General features: G+C 39.7%; 1 protein-coding gene across 2 annotated transcripts in view; it reads left to right on the plus strand.

Moving 5' to 3' along the window:
• The window catches only part of ARHGAP10 (Rho GTPase activating protein 10), a 154,392-nt gene that overhangs the window by 18,348 nt on the left and 110,589 nt on the right, over positions 1-25,455 (plus strand). For both annotated transcript variants that reach the window (XM_065688430.1, XM_065688436.1), the window contains exons 2-3: positions 25,146-25,241; positions 25,336-25,397. In XM_065688430.1, the coding sequence (XP_065544502.1) occupies positions 25,146-25,241; positions 25,336-25,397 (158 nt within the window). The remainder of the gene's footprint in view (positions 1-25,145; positions 25,242-25,335; positions 25,398-25,455) is intronic.

Here is a 25,455-nt window from a genome sequence, read left to right on the forward strand (position 1 = left end):
AGCTAATACCTGAAATACAGGCTGGACAGTCATGTGGCCAAATCAGCAGAGAATGTGTCTGTGTTGAGCTGCCTGTGTTGTTTTTGTGAAGGGAGCCTTACATAAAGAACATCTAGAAAAGTTTTGTAGGCACTTTGTGCATTCTGTGCTAAAATGAAAGATTATAGTTATTCTGTGCTAAATGGTTACTTATATGTATTTATTAGAGTACAAGAGTGTTCTTATTAATAAGAGATTCATAGATGTACAGACATTGTTAAATACTGCAAGAAAGTTGATTTTGAGTATCAGAGAGTCGCAAGACTAAGTGTATTAGGTACTGCCGTTGCTTTCTTTAATGGCAAGGGAAGCAATTTAGAAAAAGATAGCAACTAAAACATAAGTGTTCAGAAATGTTCCTGTTGGAACTGCAAAGAACATGAGCAGGATCATTTAACTGTTGCATTAGATAAAAGAATTCTCTAACAACCTGAGACTCCTACTGGCATCGTTTCTGTAGAAGTGTACAATGTGCAAATGCTGGTTTTCAAGTTTCAGAAAAGGCAGAAAGAATGATTTTTCAATTCTTTACTGCCTTCCTGTGTTCTGTACATCAAAATTTTCTCATTTAGATTAAGAAATGAAAACCTATTTAGCTTGCTAATAAATAATAAAACACTTTAAAGCAATTCAGATGGAAAATATTCATATTGTAAACAAATCCCTAAGAGACACTGGGAAGGTAAGTACCTGGTGCAGTCTGGAGTTAAGAGTCTTTTCTCCTTTACTTTAAAAGAGCATTGCATGCATGTGTTTTGTTGCTTTCTCGTTTTAAGACTTTGTTAATTTTAATTTCCCACTATCAGAGAAAAAGCTTTGTGCATTGCTGTGGTAAAAAAGCTAAATGGATATAGTCGGACACAGTTGTGGTTGCATTCAGCCAAATGTGGCCATTTGCTTAATTGTCTTTATGAGTCCTTCTTCCACTTTTTAATTTGATTGGCTGTGTGTCTTGTCATCTTTTCTAGCTCAAAAAGTTTAAAATTCAAGGAAAGAAGGGATTGGAACAGTCTGTGGCATTTTTCTGAGTTACCCAATTGCGCAGGTAGCAGGAATCACAAAAGTTGAGCAAAACAACTTTGCCTGTTAATGTTTTACTTGGAGTCACAGAATGGGTTATAAAATTCCTGCAATCAAATGTAACTTTAAATATAGAAAATGCACACAAAAGTGGTGAGCTTGTGACTTATGTGTAGTTTCCTTTTTTCCGTTTGGTATTTCCAGTTTTCCCCATCTTTCAAGCCTTGGACACAAAGAGAACTTGAATGTCTGGGACTGAAATCCTTTTGAAAGCACAAAGAATGCCAAAGAAAAGCTAGGTTTGCAGCTGTCTAAAGCAATTTCCAGCTGATAACCTGGCGCTCTCACACACTATTCTTTATTATCCAAACCTGGCTGCTAGATGGCTTTGGGGCAGTGCTGTGCTATGAGCACCCAGAGGTTCCCTTGGACCAGCCGATAGGAAGGTTAGTCAAGCTTCACTGAAGACCTGTTAGTTCTGGTTTATTGAGTCATCGACCCCATTGCTGTTGCAAATAAACAGATGATAAACTGGAAAAATGTTTGCATCTTACTCATATTTGGTCTGTTTGGCTGTAACACAGCATATTAGTTAAGTTGCATCACAGGAATTGTTACTGTGATTTATTTTTCTTCCCCCTAGTGAATTGCTAACTGTTTTGCTTCCTCCTTTTGCTGTCTTTTTGTTTCCCTCTGATTTCTGTGGTAATGTTAGGGAAAGGCTGTTTCTTACTAGTGTGTGAATACTAGGTACAGAAATGAAGAAATGATCCATGAGATAATTAGTGCTACAGATATGTTAGAATATTATTTATACAGTCATCTACACTTCCCTCTTCCCCCCCCCCCCCCCAAAGATGGCTGGATATCCTGAAAAGTGCTGTAATCCCTTCTGGTTTGCTAGTTCATATCTATCTAATCTGTGCACCATAAAGAAGGCAAGCAAGATGGACTGCGAAGCGTGTTGCCTGGTGCCTAGTGAAATTTCCCTCCCCTCAATTAGTTGAATCATATCAGTATTGCAGAAGAGGATATCAACACTTGTAGAAGTTCCATATGTAATTTAACTGTCAAAGTGAATACTGTGAGCTTGTGCCACAGCATGGTATGCAGGAGTGGAAACAGACAACTTCTTTCTCTAATTAAAGGCTAATACTCAGAAAATGCTGGAGGAACTTCAGGTGCGGCTATGAGCAAATGAAACTGTTTCCAGCTTTCAAGAGTCCTGAGTACTAACATAAGCCCCTTAATTGCCATCTTTTTAAAGTCTGTAATAAATATTGGGTTTACTAATCTCACGTATGTGCTCAGTGTGAATGTGAGTTAATGGGCATGCCTTCATAGTATGATGAAGAATTTGGCAGCTGGAGGATCTTCTTAGTTGCATTTGATCTAGGTCAGATATGAATTTGGTGATCTGGATAATAAACCCCAAAGTTGTTAGTGGTTGCTACATGGTAGACCATTGCTGTAAATTACAGCTTAGTGCATTTGTCTAACGTTATGCAGAAGTGAATATAGAGTTGCAGCATCATCTGGTTTTGTTCTGTTGTAGTATTAAAAAAACTCTAACAAAATTCTTTAAAAGTCATTGTGAAATACAGCCAGGAAATGAAAATTATACATGAAGGCACTTGCCCTACTATGAAGTTATGTTGTAAGTTTGGTTTGCTCAACACTTAAAATGAATGGAAAGAAGAGCAGTGATGAGGATACTAATTTTCTTAACATGTAGTTGAAGCCACCGTGTCTTTAATCTTGCTGTGTTGAGTCATCAAGGTTAAGATTTACAGGGGCTATATATTTCTTATAATAGAAGATCTGCTTAAATATTTGTTGGAGTTCTGCCTCCAGGACTCATTGGGGTTATGCCAGTACCTGTGGACTGATTTGCTTGGACAGATAGATCTGTCGATCCTGAAAATGTTAATTTTTATAATATAGATGTCTTTTTCAAAAGTTTTAATTGTAGTTTTATGTATTGTTTTTTTCCCCAGAAGAATAACTAACGCTCTGTTTAACATATAAACTGTGTAAGTTCTACCCACTGTTTTAAGAAACAGGTATTCAGGATTCATAGGTGTAATCTACTGAAATAGGTGTATGCTATTTCATTACCAATGTACTTGTAGCAGAATTGGTGAGAGTAACACTTAGTAAAATGAATAATAGAATCATAGAATAGTTAGGGTTGTAAAGGACCTTAATATCATCCAATTCTAACCCCCCTGCCCCTGAGCAGGGACACCTCACTCTAAACCATGTCACCCAAGGCTCTGTCCAGCCCAGCCTTGGACACTGCCAGGGATGGAGCATTCACAACTTCCTTTGGCAGCACATTCCAGTGCCTTACCACCCTTACAGTAAAGAACTTCTTTATATCTAATCTAAACTTCCCCTGTAGTCCTTCCCCAGCATCCCTGTAGGCCCCCTTCAGATACTGGAAGGCTGCTATGAGGTCTCCATGCAGCCTTCTCTTCTCCAGGCTAAACAGCCCCAACTTTCTCAGCCTATCTTCATATGGGAGGTGCTCCAGTCCCCTGATCATCCTCGTGGGCCTCCTCTGGACTTCTTCCAACAGTTCCATGTCCTTTTTATGCTGAGGACACCAGAACTGCACACAATACTCCAAGTGAGGTCTCACGAGAGCAGAGTAGAGGGGCAGGATCACCTCCTTCAACCTGCTGGTCATACTGCTTTTGATAGCTGAGTATGTTGTTAGGTAGTAGATTTTAGTATGCTGATAACCTAGAGTTTGAGGTACTTTTGCATGTAATAGCTGGGGCACAGTGTGGGTCAGTGACTTTGAAAAAGGCTGTATGTGGGCTGGATTGTAAACCAAAATCTCTTTAGTTCTGTTCTTTTGCTTTGTGTGTACAAAGCCAGCTTTCCTAATTCAATTCCCAGTTGTTTTGGGTTTGGGATTATCAAACCGTGATGTGTATGGAAACTAGGCAGGTAGTTTGCACCTAGGAGTTTGCTAGGAGGCCTTTGTGACATGCAGCATGGGATTTGATTTGGGAAGAAGGTATGGCAGTGCTGTAGCAAAACTGTGGCCAGCCAAGAGGCTCTCAGCCATGTAGTGTGTGCAGAGGACACTGACATTGCAGTATTTACCAGCAGCTGAGCCGCTGTGATGTCATCAGAGTCATCCTCTGTGTATGTCTTGCTGTGGCTTCATAACTTGTCTAACCTGCTGTAGGTTAAAAGTTTGTTTCATGTTTGAATCCAGTTTTCCCTGCAGTACCTCTGCATCAGTCTGCTCTTGTGCTTTTAAAAGAATGCAGCCAGTGGGTCACTTCCTCCATGTGCGGTGCAATTCCTTGGCAGGCCTGTTCCTGTGGGTGGCAGTTTGCTTCTTGATCCCATGTTTAGTTGTAGCATTATATTTGCACACGAGGGCATTAGCTGAAATAAAGTTAGTGCTGTTCATTGGCAAGGGATTTTAGGTGTGTCTGCTGAACATGATGTTTTCCATAAATTACCAACTCACTGTTTCCGGTAGTCTTTCTTGGAAATAAGCTACTTGTACATGCTTCATGTCACAGGGTCTTGGTTCTCTCTCCGTTCTATGTCCCAGTGTCTCAGTTCTCAGTGTTTAAAGAAAGAAAAATCATAGAATAGTTAGGGTTGGAAAGGACCTCAAGATCATCTAGTTCCTACCCCCCTGCCATGGGCAGGGACACCTCGAGCTAAACCAAGTCACCCAAGGCTCTGTCCAGCCTGGCCTAAAACACCACCAGGGATGGATGTTTGTGTTTATTTTGAATCTCTTTGAATATGTCATCTTGGAACATTACTAGTGGGGATGGGAGTACTTGATACAAAGATTTTTAGAGATAGCTTATGAAATATTGATTTGTGGACAGAGTAACAGCTTTTGTGCATGTATTTCTTGCAGTTGTACATTTTGAAAAGTGAATTCTGTGTTCTACTCTTGGAAATTCTTGGTGAACTGGGGCAGAGAGGTTCTCTTCCTGTGTATAGGCCTTTCACCAGTTCAAATACTCAGCAGTCACATGTGCAGGGGTTATCATCCTGGTTTGAACTTTGTTCTGGCTTTCGAATGTGTCAAATGCTCCAGGATCAACAAGACAGCTGTTAATGAAAGTACAGGTCATCAGTGTTTGGTTCTGAAGTGGAAGCTGGCTTTGCAAAGGGAGATCTGTTTTATGTTACTTCATAATGTGGAAGTAAGGGAGCTGGCTGGACTTCTGTGTGCTGCTCTTCAGAGCTGCTAGCCTGCTTTCACCTGAATGAATTGGTGGAGGAAGGGGAGGAGCTACATGTTCTTTCATGTTCTGTGGTGCAGATGTAGTTAAAGATGCTGTTCAGTGCAATGCTTATATGCAGTATCTCTCCAAATGTATTATGTGAGTAGTTTTCCTTATGTTTGGATGATGTTTAGGTGGAACTTTCCAGTGTAACCAAAAGAAAATGAAAAAATTTCAGTTTCTTAGCCCACGAGCACTTTGTTGGGCTGTGTGTTTATGACTAAAGTATAATACTGTGATAGTGACATGAAGTATAACTCATCTCCATGCTCTAGAGTGCTTAATGAAATGATCTATTGTTTCTGGACAGCTGGAGTTGTAATACTGGTATGGAGAGTTTTATTATTGATCAGCAAATTTCCTCAATACTTGGTCTCCAGCAGTTATCTATTTCCTCGTCTTGCTGTCAGTCAACACAAGTAAGAGCAAAGGTAAATAGGAGTCAGCGAATCTGTGTAGAACAGGGGTTTTCGCATTTCTTAGTTGGACTCTCCTGTTCTTGAAATGGCATTGTAAAACACCTCTGTCATAAGATAAAATGAAGTCGTGCTTAAAGGTCTGCTGCACATGCTCTGTTCCATGGAGTTTGTACCACATGCGGCTACTCCCTCCCCTCTTTTTTGGCTGGTGTCAACCCTCATAATTTCACACGGGCCTTCGTCTTTTGGATAGAAATGTAGGGAAGCTTATAATTTTATGGAGTCACAGTGAACCTCACCTAAAGTTTCGCAGGTCACTGAAGTTCCAGTGGACTGCAGTTGGAGAATCACAAACCTAGGGTAGGCATACTGCTCTAAAGCTTTATCAAGTGTGAATCCTGGCTGAAAGCGCAATTCTGAAGTAAAGCAGCCTTAGTTGCTGAAGCTAATCATCATTAAAAGCTTAATGTTCTTTGTGGTGTAGCTTCTAACTGATCCTGACAGAGATTTTCCTGCCAGCAAGGCCTTCATCTGTGCAGGACAGTGAGAAATAATACTGCCCCAATTTTGTATATTTTTTCAAAAATGCAGGTAACCCTAAATCATCGTGGTAGTAGTAAGAGCAAGTACTACAGCTACATTAGTGGCCTGGCCTGTGCTGCTGAGCCCTGCTGAGTGGTGTCATCCACCTCTCATCTCCCTCCCCAGAGTGCAGAAGGTGCTCCTTGTGTGACTACTATCGCACTTGGCCAAAGAGGTTCTCTTCTGCCTGGCTGCAACCTTTCCCCAGCAAAGCGTCCGGAAAAAAGCAGAGGTGCTGTACATAGACAATCTATGAAGAAGCCAAGGTGCTGTGGTCTGTGACTCTTGATAGTGGTTTGTACTGGGCGTACTCAGAGCAGTGGAACTGGTGGGAACAACCTAGACCTTGAACAAGCGCTATTCATTTTGTTGCGTTGGTAGATTGTGTGTGTGGATTGCGTCTTGTTCTTGTAAATGACAGAAAAGCACCAGTTTATATGGGCAGAGTAGAAAATGGTAGTCTGAGTTTGACTAAAGAATGTAGAGCCTAATGCTGTTTAAGAATCCAATTTAATCTGGAATATCACAGCTGATGTGCTAAAATGGGGTTTTCTTCCCCATTATATTTTAATATAAAGCTTGCTCATGAACAAAACATTAGCAAATTAAAGAAGAAATTCATTGGGGAACTTTTAGTGTAGTAATCATGTTTTGGTGCTAACTGGGACTAGAAAATGAGATAAACAAGGAATTTTAAAGCAAACGTATTAATTTGCCATAGGATCTTTCACATATGTTGTGAACTTCTCCAACATTCATAAAGAGCTTTTCTTTGTGAGGAGAAAAAAAAGCAAGAAGTTGTGAACTGCCACCTTGTCTGCAATTTTTATTTCAAGGTTTTTTTCTTCAGGGGAGCTGAGCATGCGTGACTTTTGAGTGTCTCTCTTTCATCCTAACATAAAATGTAGCGTTAGATGGTGTGACCATATAGTAGAATAGTTGCCAGTACAGTGCATTAGGTTGTTTGCTGTGGTTTGGAGGACCAGCTGCAAATCATTTCTAGCTTTGCAGTCTGCCAGCAGTTCATGGACGGCAATTTGTCAGTAGCTGTTCTGATTTACAGCATTAGGACTAGGTCAGAAGCTCCTGCTTCCTACAGAAATCAACAAACATCTTTTCCACCCATCACTGGCTAACACATTCACTGAACTCTTCAGGATTTCCAATATTTGCTGCATTATTTCTATCTGTGGTAGATTAAAAGAGGCTAGCTCCTTTTTTTGTGCACTTTTTATTGACTTTTATGGTTTTTATTGGGTATTTTATTGACAGCATAGCCTCACGACTACAAAGCAGCAATGCAGCACAAACAAGCTGCAAAACTGAGATTCCTGACTCCTTTCCTTTGGGCTGTATCACTTTGGATAGCAAAAAGATGTGAATTATCTGAAATATGCTTGGGGAAGTGAAAGTGTACTTCTCTTTCATCAGAAAACAGCTGCCAGTTTTTCAGAAGCTTGTTGTGGGTTACCTACTTCACAATATTCTGCTAATTATGGTTGGTTTTTAGATACATGCTCATTGAGTAGTTGGGCATGCTGTTGTTGCAGAACTGAACTTGATGTGGCAGAGCATCTCTGTTACTGCTCTGGAAGAACAATGTATAGCTGCTCTTCCAAGAGCTTGGAAGTTTTTTCATGAAGGTGGTGCTCCAGACACACTGGAGTAAAAAGTAAGCTGTTCCTGAAGCTAAAAAATGTTCTTCACAGATTCTTCCAGGTAGCTGTCTGAAGCTGCCTATGAGTAATACTAGCAGAATTTTGGGAATGGGTTTTTTTCAGCTGAAGTGCAGGGGCTGCCATGAGTTGTGGCTGGATCAAGGATGTAGTGGTACTTCAGGGTTAAAAAATGGACTTTTCAGGTGTGCTAATAGGTGGTTCTCTTGAGTTAAGGATGGCAGCTGTGAAATGTTTGCAGTCTCCTGGTGGATTTTTCATTTTTTGACGTTTCATTTTGGTTTTGTGTTTTAAACACACAAAAAAAGAAAGTGTAACATGATGTTTGACCAGGAGTAACTGTCTATGTAGCTGTGCATACGTGTGTGTTTATTCAAAATGAAGACATTTAGGTGACAGTGACACTTGGAAAGGTGGGGTGGGATTAAATCCCGAGTTTGTATTCTACATCCCAGTTTGTCACTTTGATAGCTGTTATCTGCTGAGATTGGGCATGGTTGTGGTGAAACAGGAGACCAAATCCTGGGGGAGCAGTTTTATGCCTGGTGTTAGGTTGCTGGTTCTCCAGCTGCAGAACTTGTTCAAGGAGTTCTAGCAATGCTTTCTCTTGGGTTTTGTCCTTCTGAGAGAGGAAAGGAGGAGAATACCATTATTTCAGTTCTCTAGGACAAGAAATGTCTTTCTCATTGGAAAAGTAACTTTCTGGTATTGCACCTTTTCTAATACTCTCTTAGGTACTTAAAAAAGGGGGAAAATAACTGCACTGCAGTTAAACTCCGTGCTGTCCTGTAACTTGATTTAGCTGAGCAATCACTGCACTGGCAGTCAATCTGTTTTTGTTCTCTTGCTTTCAGCTTATGACTTTGAATATATGGAAAATCTGTGCCTCTTTCATGTTAGCCTGAGTTGTAGGTTTCCTTCTTCCCTCAGGTGTGGGAAGGAACAGGCTACTGAAGGAGCCAGACTGAAAGGTCTGATTTAGGGAAATACATATGTTATCTTGTTCAGTAATTCTGCCACTCCTGCTTCTGTTGAAATCTGGGCTTAATTTTAATACCCAGGTAAATTTTATGGTGCTCTTCACTCCTCAAATGACTCATCTCATAGTTAATTTGTGTGTTTTGATAAGGAACTTTGATAAGTATTTGTTAAAGGTTTTGGTTTTAGAGCTGGAATCCATGTAATATAAAACTTACGAGAAATCAATGGGTATTGCATTGGGAAAGACACAGGTGTGGGATTTGTGGGTTTTGTTTTCCCCTCCCTGCTCCCTTACCATTTAAAGGAAAAGCCAAAGAGAAGGGGAAGACTAAAACGAATAAATATTCCCCTCCTCCCCCATCAATAAGATCAGGTTCTTTTTGATGTTTGTAAGTAACTCTAGCAATGTTAACTAGTCTTTCTTACTTCTTTCAGGCACATATCTCCTGATCTGCCTCTATGACCATTCTTGTCTCTCGTGCTAATTGGAGAGCTTTAGAAAAGCAGAATGGGGCTTCTTTTACCATACTAGTTTATTTTAATCTGATTTTCTTCCTCCTTGAAGGAATGTGCTAAAAATAGAGGGGGAAAAAAAAGAAAATCTCCCTAAAATAGAGAGACTGCAAACCGTTATTGAAGCATGCAGTAACTGGAGTGTTGCAGCATGGCTGTTGTGATTCAAGTCCTGAAGTTTGTCTTAAGTGTGGCTTTACTAGGTTAGCATTTTCTGCTGGGCTGTTTTGTACACAGAACACCATGAGCCCACTGCTGTTATACTTAGATTTGTGGGTTGTAGGTTCCTGGTATATGATCAATTTACCATGCTAATCCTTTTTTCTCTAGAGACATGAGAATCTGTGACTCACAGTGTCTTTGCTTTCGAAACTTAAGTGTTTATTTTTCTGAAGACCTGTGATAAACACAAACTTTTTTAGTAACAGACTTGAGTACATATTTCTCCTTAAAAGCCTATGAATTTTTATTTTGCAGAGATCAGTGGTTTCTGTATTAGCGGTCTTGTGACCTCCATTTCCATTTCAAAAGACAGAGGCTTGGTCACTCCAGATTGTTCGTTTGCCTCATACCAGAGATTTGAGAGTATTTAAGCACCATCTCTTTAGTGGGATCCACAGAAAACTGTTTAAATCTGTGGATGGAGTCTTGCATGACATGGTTTAGTGTGAGGTGTCCCTGCCCATGGCAGGGGGGTTGGAACTAGGTGATCTTAAGGTCCTATCTGACCCTAACTATTCTATGATTCTATTATTTTTAAGACAGTTCACAAAAGAGCCCTTTTCAGTGAAATATCTGCCAAACAAGTAGTTTTGTTGTTGATTTGTACTCTGAATGCATAAACTGAGGTCAACCACGTGGCAGTTGGGTAAGCTAAATAATGATTTTTAACTGATAACATTTTCTCTTTTTTTTTGTGTTTTTCGAGGCAGAAGCTTGGACAGAGGACAACTACTTTGTCTTCTCTTTCAGCCTGATAAAATTTAGGCGTAGTCAGGCAATCAGAGCTCACAATTGTCACGATATTTCTGGTTTGGTGCTGTTTTTCAAGTTTTTGTTTTGTTTGGTGTGAGGGACTGTTAGTTAATGACTTTCCTTTCTTTCATCATCTTTGTTGTTTTCTGCTTACTTCCAAGCTTGATGTATGAATAAATAATCTGTTTTGAAAGGCATGCACATGTGAAGTTTTGTGATCGGCCAGGACAGTTTGTACCAGTGAGTGCTAAAGCTTGAGCTATAAAGCCAGTACAGCTGGAGTGCAGGACACAGTGTTTTGGTTTGGTTGTTTTTTTTTCCCCTCTGTAGAACAATTCTGTGTATGTAGGTGTAAATGTGCGTGTAACTCCCTTCCTGTGTTCAACAGATACCATATGTTCACTAGTGGAAGCCAAAGCATTTCCTTCAGATTGGTGAATAATTTAACGCCCCTTATTTGTACTGTAGTGATTTCAGAAAACAACATTGAAATCTAGAATTCTTCTGTGGGCATTGTACATATAACAGTGGTCCCAGGTGGCCAAGAAGGCCAATAGTATTCTCGCTTGTATGAGAACTAGTGCGGCCAGCAGGACTAAGGAAATGATCATCCCCCTGTACTTGTCCTGGATGAGGCTGTACCTCAAATTAGTGTTCAGCTTTGGGCCCCTCGCTACAAGAGAGACATTAAGGTGCTGGAGTATGTTCAAAGAAGGACAACAAAGCTGGTGAAGAATATAGAGCTCAAGTCTTATGAGGAATGACTGAGGGAACCGGAGCTATTTAGTCTGGAGAAGAGAGGCTCTCACAGGTACCTGAAAGGAGGTTGCAGTGAGATTGGCGTTGATCTCAATTCCCAAGTAATGAGCAATAGGACAAGAGGAAATGGCCTCAAGTTGTGCCAAGGGAGGTTTAGGTTGGGTAATAGGAAAAATTTCTCCACCAAACGGGTTGTGGACCATTGGAACATTCAGAAAGTAGTGGAGTCACCGTCCTGGGAGGTATTTAAAAAAACATTTAGATGTGTTGCTCAGGGACATGGTTTAGTGGTGGATTTGGCAGTGTTAGGTTAGTGGTTCAACTTGATGACCTTAAAGGTCTTTTTCAACCTGAATGAGTATATAACATAGGTTGTCACTGGCCAAGCAGGCCCTCATTTGGGCTATTAGACTGGTAGAATGGATTTATTTCTTTTTTTTTTTTCTCATTTTATAGAAGGGAACCCATGTTTAAATTTTTAATTCGACAACATTTGTGGCCAATTGTGGGTCAGCTTTAGTTTTCTGCTCCCTTTTTGTCTACTTCTCACTTGCTCTGACGCACACAGATAAAGCTCTGAGTATGCTGACTATGTCTGGGCTAGCAAGAGAATTCTGCATCCTATGGCTGATGATAAGCAGAGATGGTACTTGAATATAAACTGTTGTTGGTGGGTCCAGGGAAGAGAGGCAAAGCAAAAATCAATACTTCCTGTTTAAAAACAAATTATCCAGAGCTTCGTAATGTGTCAGCACCAGAAATGGTAATAGAAACTTACGAAATACATGTTGCCCAGAGAAGCTGTGGCTTCCCTATCCCTGGCAATGTTCAAAGCCAGGTTGGATGGGGCTTGGAGTGTAGTGGTAGGTGTACCTGCCCAGGGCAGGGGGGCTGGAACTAGATGAGCTTTAAGGTCCCTTCCAACTCAAGCCATCCTATGAATCTATGAAATACAAATGTAGTTTTATAAAGCAGCTTTCTCTTTGGAAATGCTGCCTTGCTCTTTTTTTGCTCAGGTTCTGTCAGTGAATCTCAAACACTACTAAACCAAGTATTGAACTTCTAGTCTATTATATAAAGTGTCCCTCATATCATCAAAGTGGTAAGGATAGTCACTGTCGGTGAAGTAAATACATAGTAGTTTATAAGGGAGGCTGCGAATACTTCTGTAGTATTGCTTGACTTATGCAAGAAACTGCTCTCTCATGAGAGCACCTTGTGTCAGAAATGCAGAGTGCATAGTAATGTAGCTGAAACAAGTTATGGAAAAACCAAAAATGTTATGTAGGCGGTTGCTTTTACTCATTTTAAAAGTTACACATTCCACTCGTTTGGAAACAAAACCAGCTTGACTTTTCTCTAAAATGGAGATAGTAAATTTAAGCTAATTCTTGTGTGAAAGCATAAAGGATGTAAGTAATCTAGGAAAGATTCTTACTGTATTGTATACTGTAAGTCTTTTGTTTGAAAATGGAATTCTAATGCAACTTTCACATTTCAGACTAAAACAGCTTTGCTTCTTGCTTCTAAGTCATGTTGGTATAGCAATGTGGGATTGCAAGATGTTTCTTTCATGCCTTGTGGTTCTCATGAGGATATGGCGGTTGCTCTTGACTATCCTAAATTGCTTTTGCTGAATTGTTTTGGGATCATTTAGTGATCTTTGATTTAGAAACCAATTGCCACTGCTCTCCAGACTGAAAACTCAGTTTGAAGAAATGTACTGAGTCCCAGAGCAGTGAGGCTTTCACATGCTTGTGTGCCAATAACTTTAAAGTCAAAGGTGTTTTCCTAATCAGTTAGTAAGTTTGTGTGTCTCCATACATAGTAATATCCTTCAATTGATTCATTGGCCTCAAATTTCTAATCCAAAGCTGTCAGAAGGATTACAGGATTTCTTTGCACACTGAGTTCAAATATTGCACAACTATCCAGACCAGAGATGAGTAGTTTCTCTTTTGGCATATGACATACTACATAGTTGAATAGTTAAATGTTTCCTGGCAAGCTCTGTTGGCAGTTATTGATGGCATGAGCAGTAACTTTATTCTTCTGCCCTAACAAATTGCAATAATCAGAGAAGCTGGCAGGTGAAATGATGGTGGAGCATCAGAGCTTCCTGTAGCAACAACTTTAAAAAAGTAATGGTGAGAGCAGTGAGTTTATTTCTAAGTTTCATCCTTTACTTTGACATTTCATGTATTTCAGTGCTTTCTGCTGTTTTTATTTATTTAAAGGAGTCCTGTATTCAGTATACAGGCACTGAAATATTCTGTGGTATATGTATATGGTTTTGGTCTCACCTAATTAGAAGCTTCAGTTTTAATATGATTTGGCCAGATAGAGCTATCAGAAAAATTCCTTTTGACACACAGCTGTTGTGTTGCTTTACACCTAAAATCCCCATTAACAGTTTTGGAAAAATATAGTAACACCCCCCCCTTTTTTTTTTTTTTTTTTTTTTTTTTTTTTTTAATTTTGAGCATTTAGTTTAGCTACCTACTGCGCTGCTATCCTGTACTTTCTCTGGAAATCATATGATGTATGTACTGGCTGTTCTCTGCACCACAGCTGCTACCAGCTGTTTTCTTTGTCAAAACTTGGATTCATTTCACTTTTGTCTAGCTACAGCAAAGTTGTTCTTGAACTCTTACCTCTTCAGGGGCTTGTGGTGGTCATTCTATCCTTCTTGATGCTCAAGATTTATACTGGCTCATCTATGGTGAACAAAAGTATACCTCCATAAAAGGAGTTTACTGTAAATCTTGCCAGAATTCCTACCTTCTGCATTTTGAATTTGCCTTTAAGGGTTTTCTTTGGTATATAAATGCACTAAATTGGCAAGTATTGTCCAAAAAATGCGCTACTACTCTCACCTTTTAATAAACAAATAGCCCAAAAGCTGGGCACCTGGCCATTAGTTATTGGATTATAAGTCTCAGTTGCTCATTTGTCCAGTTTCTCATTGTGTTTTCCTCCAGCCTCTTCCACTTGAATCCTGTTGCACTTGGGAAAACAAAGCTGTACTAGCCAAGGTCTTTCTCAGCCTACTGGAAGAACTTAATTTTCATGACTCATGGCAGACAAACTGGTAAAAATGTAACTATTTTATGAACCTTTTATGGTCTTAACCATGACAAAGTATTCGGTAGCCATTTCACGTAACATTCTAATTATGTGTGCTGGGTGCATGTTTGGACATGTTTTATTGTGGAGAAATTACAGTATCTTGAAAGTTTGATCTCTGTGTGGGTTTTTGTCTATGTACGCGAATGTTCAGACAGGCAGTAATTCCACACATGCAACAGTGTTTTGAGAAATCTGCCATTTTGAAGAGGGAAAACATTGTGAATGATGCTTTTATTTTTATTTTTTTTCCAAAGCTTTTCATGTTGAATGTTGATGTTTCTGCAGACTTGATATACAGCTTCATAAAATATTTCAAACCATCAGTTGAACAGCATGTGCTTTTAAAGATGATAAAAATACTTGCTTTAGTCGTTTGTTAGGGAGGTGGCTACCAGCTCTGCTTGTGTTTTGGCTGCCCACTTCCCATTATGGAGTTGTCTTCTGGCTTCTTATGAAAAGCACCAACACTTGCAGATGGCTGGAACTGAGCAGGCAGAGCTCTTTCTGGAAAAAAAGGCCTTTATTGTGTGTGAAATCCTGTTCAGTTTAGCTGCAAACTGGGGAAAGGAGGTTTGCTTTTTTTTTTTTCCTCTTTTGCTCCACCTTGCTTGCTGCTGTGGAAATAAAAAAAGTCTTGCTGAACCTATTTATTGTTAACTCTAAGATGATGTTCATGCTGAATGGCAGCATGTGAATGACCTGGAAGTTGGCATGTTCGCTGTGACATTCCCATCCAGGCTGAGCTGTGCTACCCCTCCAGCTTTTTCAACTCTGAAACTGCAGTTGTACATGTGCTACCTGAGACAATAGGCTTCAAGTAACAAAGTTAGTCCTGTTTCTTGGAAGGAGAAAATCTCTGTGTCCCTGTGATGGCTCAGGTCCTCCTGCTGTGTTGATGTAACTACCTGAGTGAATTTTGAACAGATTAGGTAGACGTGTCCTCTTTGAAAATTGCTCTGAATTCAGAGAATCTCATTTAAGATGAGATGTGAGAGGTTAGTGCTTCTTTGTTCGTATTCAGTGTAGATTTGATCAAGTGGAGTTGCTACTCACCACAAAACTCATGAGTTGGAGAATATCGTAGCAAAACGGAGCTTCTGCTCAACAGTGAATTGGTCTTTTCTGTTGCAATCAAAATAATATTTCAACACAATATATTCTGTTTTATGTGAACATTACAGTTACTGTCTGGGAAATAAGTGTGGGAAAGAAAACAATACTCCAGAATTACAACATTCAGAATGCTGGTGTTGGATAAGTATCTGTACAATAAACACATTTTTTTTCCTGTAACTGTTGTATTTGTTTTACAGAGTTGAGAATGTTTTCAGTTATCTAGCACAGTTTTTCATCCTTAAGCAGTATGTTCATCTGATTTGCTAGCTCCTGAACACCCTTGCTTGTTTGCAAGTTGTCCTTGAGACATCAATAGCTTCATTTAGGATATAAATGTTTGTGAAACAGGAGCATAGTCATCCTACAGAATAAATATGAGAAGCGAAACCATGAATAAATGCAGGAGGGCTTTCAAATCTGTGGTGTTAGATAAGAATGTCAATTGACAGATACAACATCTGGATTTATATGTTCCACATAATAATTGGAGTTGTCTTATGAGAGACTTAAGTCAGTTTTAAGTTTCTGCTAGAAAATTCACTACTAGAAGTGTAATTTCACCTTCTGAATCCATATACTTCTACATTAATAGTAGTAAAATCCTGATCTCTAAAAAGGAATATTTTCATTTGATGTTTTCTATTTCAGTCACTTACGGAAAACAGGCCCCATGTCTGTGCTACTTACAGAGCCAAAGGTGTTGCAGAAAGTTATACTGGTGAAAGCTCTGATGGCATTTGATGATACCAACTATTCTGATATTGTGTATTCAGACTGTTGCTTCTGGATTGTTGTGGTTTTCTTTTGGGAACAGATTATATGCAGAACATTGGTATCTCTCTTGCTGCTGTTTGATGAGAAATATGATGGAGTGAAACCTTTGCAGCAAATGCAGAACTGCTAGTTTTTTCTTTGGGATCCATGTGAATTTAATGGGATGCTGTCATAGTTTTCTGCATTGCAAATTTGGTTTTCTTAGTCCTTGTTTTCTGATTTACTACTTCTCTTTTATAGTAGACTTTTGGTCCATTTTGTTGCTGGAGACATGGACATTGTAAGGATCAGGAATATGGCTATGATTCCTTTGAAGAAAATTATCTTTGTGCACTCTACAATCACTTCCATCATGATTGCCTGATCTTTCAGCAGACTCTGTAGGATACAGGTCTTAGGTCTGGGTGGTTGCAGGAATGTTTCTCCCCCTGAAGCAGTGAGTTTATTGGCGGGGTTGTAGGGTCAGGGATACAGCTTGTGTTTTTGTGTCATGAATTGTAACTGTGTTTCTGAAGAGCAGACCTGAAAGTTTCAGTCATCATCTGAGCTGGCAGAGGGGTGCACTTCTTGCTAAGAGATGCTCTAGGAGAGCCTTAATATCCACTGAGAAACTAAATGTGCTGTTTCGTCTGTGGTGCAAAGAGGGAAATGCCCTTGGCAGCATGTAGGGTTGCCTTGCTGATTTCAAAAACCCAGCTAAAAAGGCAAGTAACTTGAGTTCAAGGAGGTGTGGTGCAGCTGAGGGGAGATACCAGCATGTTTTGGCACTTTGCCCATAGTCGCATAAGATGCTACTTTGTGACATTTCTTATATAGCAATGAGCATGTTAAGTAGTTGTTTCTTGATGTGAGGGAATGTGGAGTTTGTACCCTTCTACTTGAAGGGTAGAAAGTGGGGACGTGACTGAAGTCTGTTTTCACTGGAGAAGGTAGATATAATGTGTGTTTGTTGTTTATGCATGCTTTCTGTAAGAGAAAACAATGGTTGGAGGTTATCGCATCTAAAACATTTTGCATATCTATGGAAGTAAGTGTACTCTGTTAAAATTCGGGAGCTTTCTTAACTTGCCTGGTTTGATTGATGTGGCAAATAGTGGCATTTAGACTATGGGATTAGGCATTTGAAAGAAGGAAAATCATAAAATATGACAGAAGTAACCTATGAAGTATTTCTATGAAATACTTTCTAAGTCTATGAAATGGAAATCTTGCAAAAATATGGTAGTTCTCTCTTTTAAGATGCGGGGAGGAGGTTAGAATATCTTTGTACCATTTACATGTGGCTTGTTCAGGCTAAATAGCCTGTTCTTACTTGTCATGTAATTATGCCACAATTAATGACCCTAGCATGCACCCAGTTAGTTCCTAGCAGAGGCACTGTCCTGAAGAATGTACTGCCCCAATATTCAGTTTTCTCTCTTCTTAGATTGGGCAAGAAAAACATGCTTTTCTCTTTTGGCTTGTAAATGTTCACTTCCTGTTGCCGTTAGTTGGGAGAGTCATGACAAAATTTGGACTTCTAGTGTAACAGAAGACCATAATCAATTCCTATCTGTGATGAGTTAAAAAGAAGAGTTCCATTAGAAATTAAGGTTCTTAAGGTGGTTATTCATTCCTTGTATTTACATATAAATTACCTTAGGGTTGTTTAGTTTTCATTTTATTCTTGCAATTTCCTTTTTTCTATGTAACGCTGAAATGCAAAGAATGCAAAGCTTTTTTGTTTTGGAAACAAAACCCTATGTTAAAATTCAGAAGACATTTCCTAAAATGCTGCTGCTATTTGCTAGGTGTTCCTATTTTTTTATTGTATGTTGAAAATTTAAACGCTCATTGGCGTTTTCACGTATGTGTAAACTATATAGAGTAATATTGTTGACACCAAATTTCTGAAGGTTTTTAGTAAATAGTAAAATACATTATAACTTTGGTACAATTAGTGTAGATTTGTCTGAGACCTGAGTGTAGGAGTGTGGAGAGTGTGAAGCTGTGAACTGCTGGATGCTCTTGAGCTGCAGCTGGAAAGGTGCTTTTGGGCCTGTAGGAGCAGGATGCTGTGTTGCTAGTTGAATTAACTGAAATGGCAAGAGGTGGTGAGTTTTCTTACGTGTTTTAAGGGCATAGGGTGATCAAAATATGCTTACACTTTGTTATGCTGGGGCGAAGGGGGATATTGAGCAACTTGACAAGTCAGTAATGAGTGTATTTTTAATCCTTATACCTGAATTTGCTAAGCTTTCAGAAACTCATGAGTTGCTATGGGTAACTTAATGTTGTCAAAACAGGAGTCCAGAAACCTTGTAGTCTTTGAAGTCTATTTGGAATGGAATGAATAACTATTTTAGCTTTATTTGTCATTTTTGTCTGTTCTGATGATTATTCCACACCCCCACACCCCACACCCCCCAATATACTTAGCAGATAAAAATGAATAGTAAAAGGTTTTTTGGTTTCAGGGAGTTGGAACATGTCCCTGCTCTTGAGAATCTGCCACATGGCTTGCATCTGCAAAGTTGATAAATAAATACTGTTTATCCACCTTACTAAGGTAATAATTAAATCCTTTTCTGTGTGTCATGGATTATATTAGATTCATTGTTTACCTTGCTAAAGGGGACACAGGAGAAACAGGGAATTGCTTTTGTATGTGTTGAGGTGATAGGTGTGTTGTATGAAGTGTCATATGAGTCCATACTGCATCTCTTGGACAGACTGTTTTGGGTACTCTTGCTCTGAAGCTGCTTCATTACTTCAAGAAAGTGAGATTGATGGCTGGGAAGAAGAGGGGAGAGGCTGGCTCTCACACAGCTTGTCCTTGCCTGTTTCATGACTCTGTGTGGCTTGTCTGATCTTGGCCTGCTGTGAGTTAAATATATCAAGAAGTCTACTTATTAGTCCTTAATGTAGTAACATCCTTGAAGACAAGCTTAGTATTAAAACCTAAGTATTGTTTTAACCTTTTTGGCTTTTTGAGGAGAATGTTGTTGAATGATACCAGAGCAATTTTAATCAATGTTGAATGAAGCTGCTAGAAATCTGTCATTCCTTGAGTGTATTTTCCTCTGTACAAATGAATGTAGTATGGGGAGTAAACAAGAGAAATTAGAGATGTGTGCACATCTACAGGGATATATTATCAGCATTAAAGAAACATGGTGGGATGGCTCCTGTGACTGGAGTGTTCCCATATGAAGGCAGGTTGGAGAAAACTGGGGCTGTTAAACCTCGAGAACAGAAGGTTGTGTGGAAACCTCATAACAGCCTTCCGGTATATGAAGAGGGCCTACAAAGAGGCTGGAGAGGGCCTCTTAATCAGGGACTGTAGTGATAGGAGAAGGGGTGATAGGTTCAAACTTAAACAGGGGAAGTTCAGGCTAGATACAAGAAAATTCTTTACTGTGAAGGTGAGGCACTGGAATAGGTTGTCCAGAGAATTTGTGAACACTTCATCCTTGACAGTGTTCAAAGCCAGGTTTGACGGGGCCTTGAGCAACCTGGTCTAGGGGAAGGGGGTTGGAACTAAACAATCTCAAAGTCCTTTTGAATGCAAACCATTCTGTGATTCTGTATCTGTTAGTGTCAGTAAGATTTGTAGTTAGGGGTAGGGAATAGCAATGTAGAATCATAGAATAGTTAGGGTTGGAAAAGTTCATCTAGTTTCAACCTCCCTGCCATGGGCAGGGACACCTCACACTAAACCATCCCACCCAAGGTTTTGTCCAACCTGGCCTTGAACACCACGAGGGATGGAGCATTCGCAGCCTCCCTGGGCAACCCATTCCAGTGCCTCACCACCCTTACAGTAAAGAACTTTCTCCTTATATCCAATCTAAACTTCCCCTGTTTAAGTTTTAACCCATTACCCCTTGTCCTATCACTACAGTCCCTAATGAAGAGTCCCTCCCCAGCATCCTTATAGCCCCCCTTCAGATACTGGAAGGCTGCTATGAGGCCTCCACGCAGCCTTCTCTTCTCCAGGCTGAACAGCCCCAACTTTCTCAGCCTCTCTTCATACGGGAGGTGCTCCAGTCCCCTGATCATCCTCGTGGCCTCCTCTGGACTTGTTCCAGCAGTTCCATGTCCTTTTTATGTTGAGGACCCCAGAACTGCACACAATACTCCAGGCGAGGTCTCACAAGAGCAGAGTAGAGGGGCAGGATCACCTCTTTCAACCTGCTGGTCACGCGTCTTTTGATGTAGCCCAGGGTACGGCTGGCTTTCTGGGCTGCGAGCGCATGCTGCTGATTCATGTTCATTTTCTCATCGACCAGCACCCCCAAGTCCTTCTCCGCAGGGCCGCTCTGAATCTCTTCTCTGCCCAACCTGTAGCTGTGCCTGGGATTTCTCTGACCCAGGTGTAGGACCTTGCACTTGTCATGGTTGAACTTCATAAGGTTGGCATCAGCCCACCTTACAAGTGTGTCAGGGTCCCTCTGGATGGCATTCCTTCCCTCCAGTGTATCAACCGAACCACACATCTTGGTGTCATTGGCAAACTTGCGGAGGACGCACTCAATCCCACTGTCTATGTTACTGACAAAGATGTTGAACAAAACCGGTCCCAACACTGATCCCTGAATGTATTTCCAGTTCTTAGACAGTCATCACAATACAGTAAGTGTGGGACTTGGTATAGGAATCTGTATATTGCTGTAGAAAAATATTAGCAGTAATGCAAGAAGCTGTTACAAGCAGGTAATTCTGTCATGCAAAAGCGTTCTAGGCTTCGTGGGCAAGTGTTAGTTTACGTAGCTAATGTGAAGTTAGTACTAATCTTGAAGAGAACAATTGGAGTCTGGTGTTGTGAGGGCTGGTCACCACCTAGCAACTAATGGTGTTGTGTTGGCTCAGCTCAAACTCAGATAAGGAATAACAATATTTTCCTCCAAATCCAAATGGAAAAATATAGAGGTATTTGTGTGGGGCACCAGCTGTGCATCTGGCACAGGATGAACTGACAGGAGCCCTTGTTACCCAAGTGTTTCAGAGCAGAGTGGGGGAGCTGGCGGCTGCTCCTGTTTCTTCTGGTGAGGTTTTTAAGTAGTTACATTCAAACATAAAAAGTACAGTTTACTGATATGAACAGTAACAAAGAAGAAAACTAAAAGCCCTGGTGTCCTTATGACCCTCCCTTCTCTCTTTGGAAATTTGCCTGTCTTTCTCTTCAGTTTTTTTGGTCAAAATATTTAGCAGATGCTCAGTTTCTTTTATTGTCTTAAGAAAGTGAGTCTTTGAAATAACTCTGCCTTAAGGGCTTGCCAGGATTATTCAGGAAAGAATGTTAGTGTTTGGCTGATACTTCGATGTTCTTTGATCTTGAATGCCCTGTTCCTCCCTCTAAGTTATAGCAGCAGCTTTCAACAAGCAACAACCCCGTTACTGTTTCCTTTGCCTTTCTGTTTGGTGTTACTGTGTAGAATGTGGAGATTAAAGAGAATAAAATAATTATTTTAAGGCCTCCTAAATTCTCACTGTGGTTTTTTTTCAGTAGGCTGCCACATTATTTGGATAATCAGTGTAACTGGTTGTGCTGTTTGATGCACACTGTACTCATGTACTGTCTTACTGTAATGTATGTAGCTGGAATCCATATATGTTTACAGTCTGTTATATAGCACATACTGGTGTTGCAAGCTCTAATGCTGATGCGGAACAATATTGGGATGTACCTGTCAGTGCCAGCTGACTAATTTTGCTGTAATAAAGCTCTTCCGACACAGAATGGAAGAAAGCCAAGTTAACACTTACGAAACTTCTAGCTTAAGTAACAATGCTCAGCATTTAAATTGTAACATAGTAGGTAGCAGAGGATAGTACTTCTGATGACATCAGCATCTAGTTTGTTTTTGTAGAGTTTTATAAATACTTAAAGTTATGTGAATGTCTGTGTATGTGTTCTAGGATATGTGGAATTTATCAGGGCAAAGGCTGGAGCAGTTTCACGCTGTTTCCCCACAGCAGAGTTTGACTGCAGACCGTTCCAGGTTTGGCCATGGTTTGTCAGATGGCAAGAAAATCCAGCACAGGGCTGTATTATCTTTTTGAGCGCAGACATCATCCTCATAATTTTTCTGGTGCAATAACAAAATGAGTTCAGTATTCCTGCTCTGACCTTTGGGGAAAATTTTCCTCCATTGTATACTTAATACTTAGTTTAGCCTCTTTTAGTTTAGCAGGAGGCAGACCAGAGGCTCTTCCATTCCTGTGAATAGCTGGGCACCACTGGTTTTGCTGAGCAAGGTTCTGGTTTTGTGTTAGACCGGTGCTATTCTGACATAGGGAATGGAAACAGTGTGTGACCTTAAATGTAAATTTATCTAAATAAGACAAGACTGGTGGATGATACATAAATATTGGAGGATGAATCTTGTAGTTAACATCTGCTGAGTAAACAGGATTAAAAATCTATTTTGGCAACAGTTAAGACTCTGATCTCAGCAGCACTCTGTTGAACCAAATGGCTATTCTTCCCCCAGTCAGGTTTCTTTCTTTCCAGTTACATCTTGCAACATATGATTAGCTTCCATTGCTCCATTGACTTCTCACCTTTGTTGAAAGTGCCAAGTTCTTAAAATCTGTCAGAAAAGTTCTTCCTGTTTTGTTGTCTTACCTTCTAAGTGTTGGTTCAGTGTCCAGGTATTTGTTTTTATTTGGTTCATCAGACCATTCATGTCCTAAACCCCAACCTCCTCCCGCCCCCTGATGCTTTCCAAAATTTTCTGGAGCAGTTCCTCAGCATTTCAGAGATCATTTGTGGATGATGTTGCAAAAATTGTCTTCATGGTTTTAGTACAGGAACTTTTCAAATCTACCTTTGGTGTGTTAAAAGGTCATTGCTTCCAACCCTACTTCAATTAGCCTTTGGGCAGTAATTTCCAGTCTCTTAGCAGATTTCAGTGGAGAGAAATGCGTGGAAAGGTGTGTGTATGTGGTGCTGCATGCTTTCTGTTAACATGTACCTTGCTCAGCAATATTTGAATACTTCATCTCTACATGTGGGAGAGAATGTAATAAACAATTCCTTCCTCTAGCATGGGACTAGCTCTCATGTGATAGGGCTTTGGCAGGGGATTATCAGGTTCAAGAAAATTAAATAAGTTTTGAGAGACTGTCAGTCTCATTTTCCCATAAATTTTCAGCCTTGTGTTGTGACCTGGCTCACAAGTAAGCATAACATTAGATAAACATTTAAGGAACATGTTATTTTCCATATTTAAGCCTTTCACAGCTGGCAAAACTTGTATCTTTTGCTGTCTGCTTCATGAACAGCCATTTAGCCCACAAGACATTTGAATTAAAATACCTATGTTTCCATGGCAATTGTTACTTTTTTTCTTTCCCTTCAACCTTCTCATCCTTCTTCCTTCAACCTTGTGCAGCATTCTGCTGCTTCATGTCTTGAAGAGTACATGTACAGACTTTAGAAGCAGTTGCAAAAGGGAGACAAGTACCTGGCAGCATGGCATCACCGCCATTTTACACAGAAGGAGAGGAAAGGACTAATGAGAAATGGGTGAAAAGAAAGAAATATGTGAACGGCAAAGCAGAGAAAGCATTTTTTCATTTTAGGATGTGTATTGCTGCTTAATATAGTATTTGTGACTTACCCTTTTAAGTGGTTGAACTCAACTTCCAGTGCAGCATTGTATGTAGAAGTTGTGCTTGATTATGACACATGATGAAACACATGATCTGTAGGATGCATGGTTGTTCTTTGAAAAAAACAAAACAAAAAAAACCCCACCAACATCAAACAAAACAAGAACAACAAAAAAGCCCAAGTTTGTAGTCTTTTAGCTCCAGTTAATATTAAAGAACAAAATGCTTCGCTCTTAAGAGTTGTTAGCCCTTCAGAGCTGTGTATGGTAAGAAAAAGGTTATAGTTTAACTAAATACTTAAAATTATCCTCAACCTTGGCTAAGAACAAAAATATGAGTAAAACCTTTACTACTGGGTAGGAGTCTAGCAGGACATGCATTTTTTTTCCCACTGGGTCATTCTGTCCTTCTGGAACTCGTGACTCTCCCAACCTGCATGTATCAGCAGAACAGGGAAGTGTGTACACACTGCTTATTTTCAGATTTAGACATCTTAATAAGAGTTTATAATGATGATATTGTGTGTAATAATAGTCAGATCACTTCCTGAGGGATGTAAGAGTGCCGCCCTCTGACCCAGACAGTAATAAGACTGTTGTCAGATGGTAGTAAGTAAAAATTGGGTTGAAGAAAATATTTTAGGAATATTACAAAATGATTATTATACAAAAAATGCTGTGCATTTAATTTAACTTCAAGCATAGTTTAACTCCATGGAATTTCTAGTTCCAGTGCAACAATTCTTTTAAATTTTGTTTAAATATAAATGTTTCGCTAGCTGAACTATATATGTATATATAGAATACATAGTATTCTAGTGTATATATAGTATATATATATGTATACATAGAAAACCCCAAGATGTGTACTTTTGCTCGTAAATATCCTAGTGAATTGAGGTTAGCAAAGTAAGGCAACTGGCTTAGCTTATTCTGAGTGGTGTTGTGACTTAAAACTTCTGTAGTTACAAATCTGTTTGTGTCGCCTGTGCTCTAAATTGTGGTATAGAGAAGCTTAAGCATAGGTCTAATACTGCATGTGATGACACTTGCTTTCTACTATACAGCCTTGTATAAAGAAACGTACGGAACAGATTCCCAGATGAGATCAGAAGAATATTAGACAATATTGCTTGTCTTGTGATGTCCTTAGGCAAACTGGTGTTAAGAGTTTCTTGTCAATGTTGATTATTCTAGGGGTTGGGAGATCTTCCAGTGTTCTTAAAATTATTTCCTAACCTTCAATCTCAATCTGTGCTTGTTTTGTTTTTTTTTTTTTTTTTCTTGCAGACCTTTCAGCAGCCCAGAGAAAATTTGCCCATTCTCTGAGAGACTTTAAATTTGAATTCATTGGTGATGCAGAGACAGATGATGAAAGATACATAGGTAGGTAAGAAGTGATTAAAAGTGGCCATATGTTGCCATGCCATCCTGCAGTGTGATTAAACTTACTTTTTGTTTTTCTGGTTTCATATTACAGATGCATCACTACATGAGTTTTCCAACTTTTTAAAAAATCTGGAGGAACAAAGAGAAATTTTGGTGAGTTGCAAGAAGAATTTTAAGAAGCTGTACACATAGCAAAGAATTATGATGAAAG

The sequence above is a fragment of the Lathamus discolor genome, chromosome 1, assembly GCF_037157495.1.
Source record: "Lathamus discolor isolate bLatDis1 chromosome 1, bLatDis1.hap1, whole genome shotgun sequence".
Taxonomy (NCBI): domain Eukaryota; kingdom Metazoa; phylum Chordata; class Aves; order Psittaciformes; family Psittacidae; genus Lathamus; species Lathamus discolor.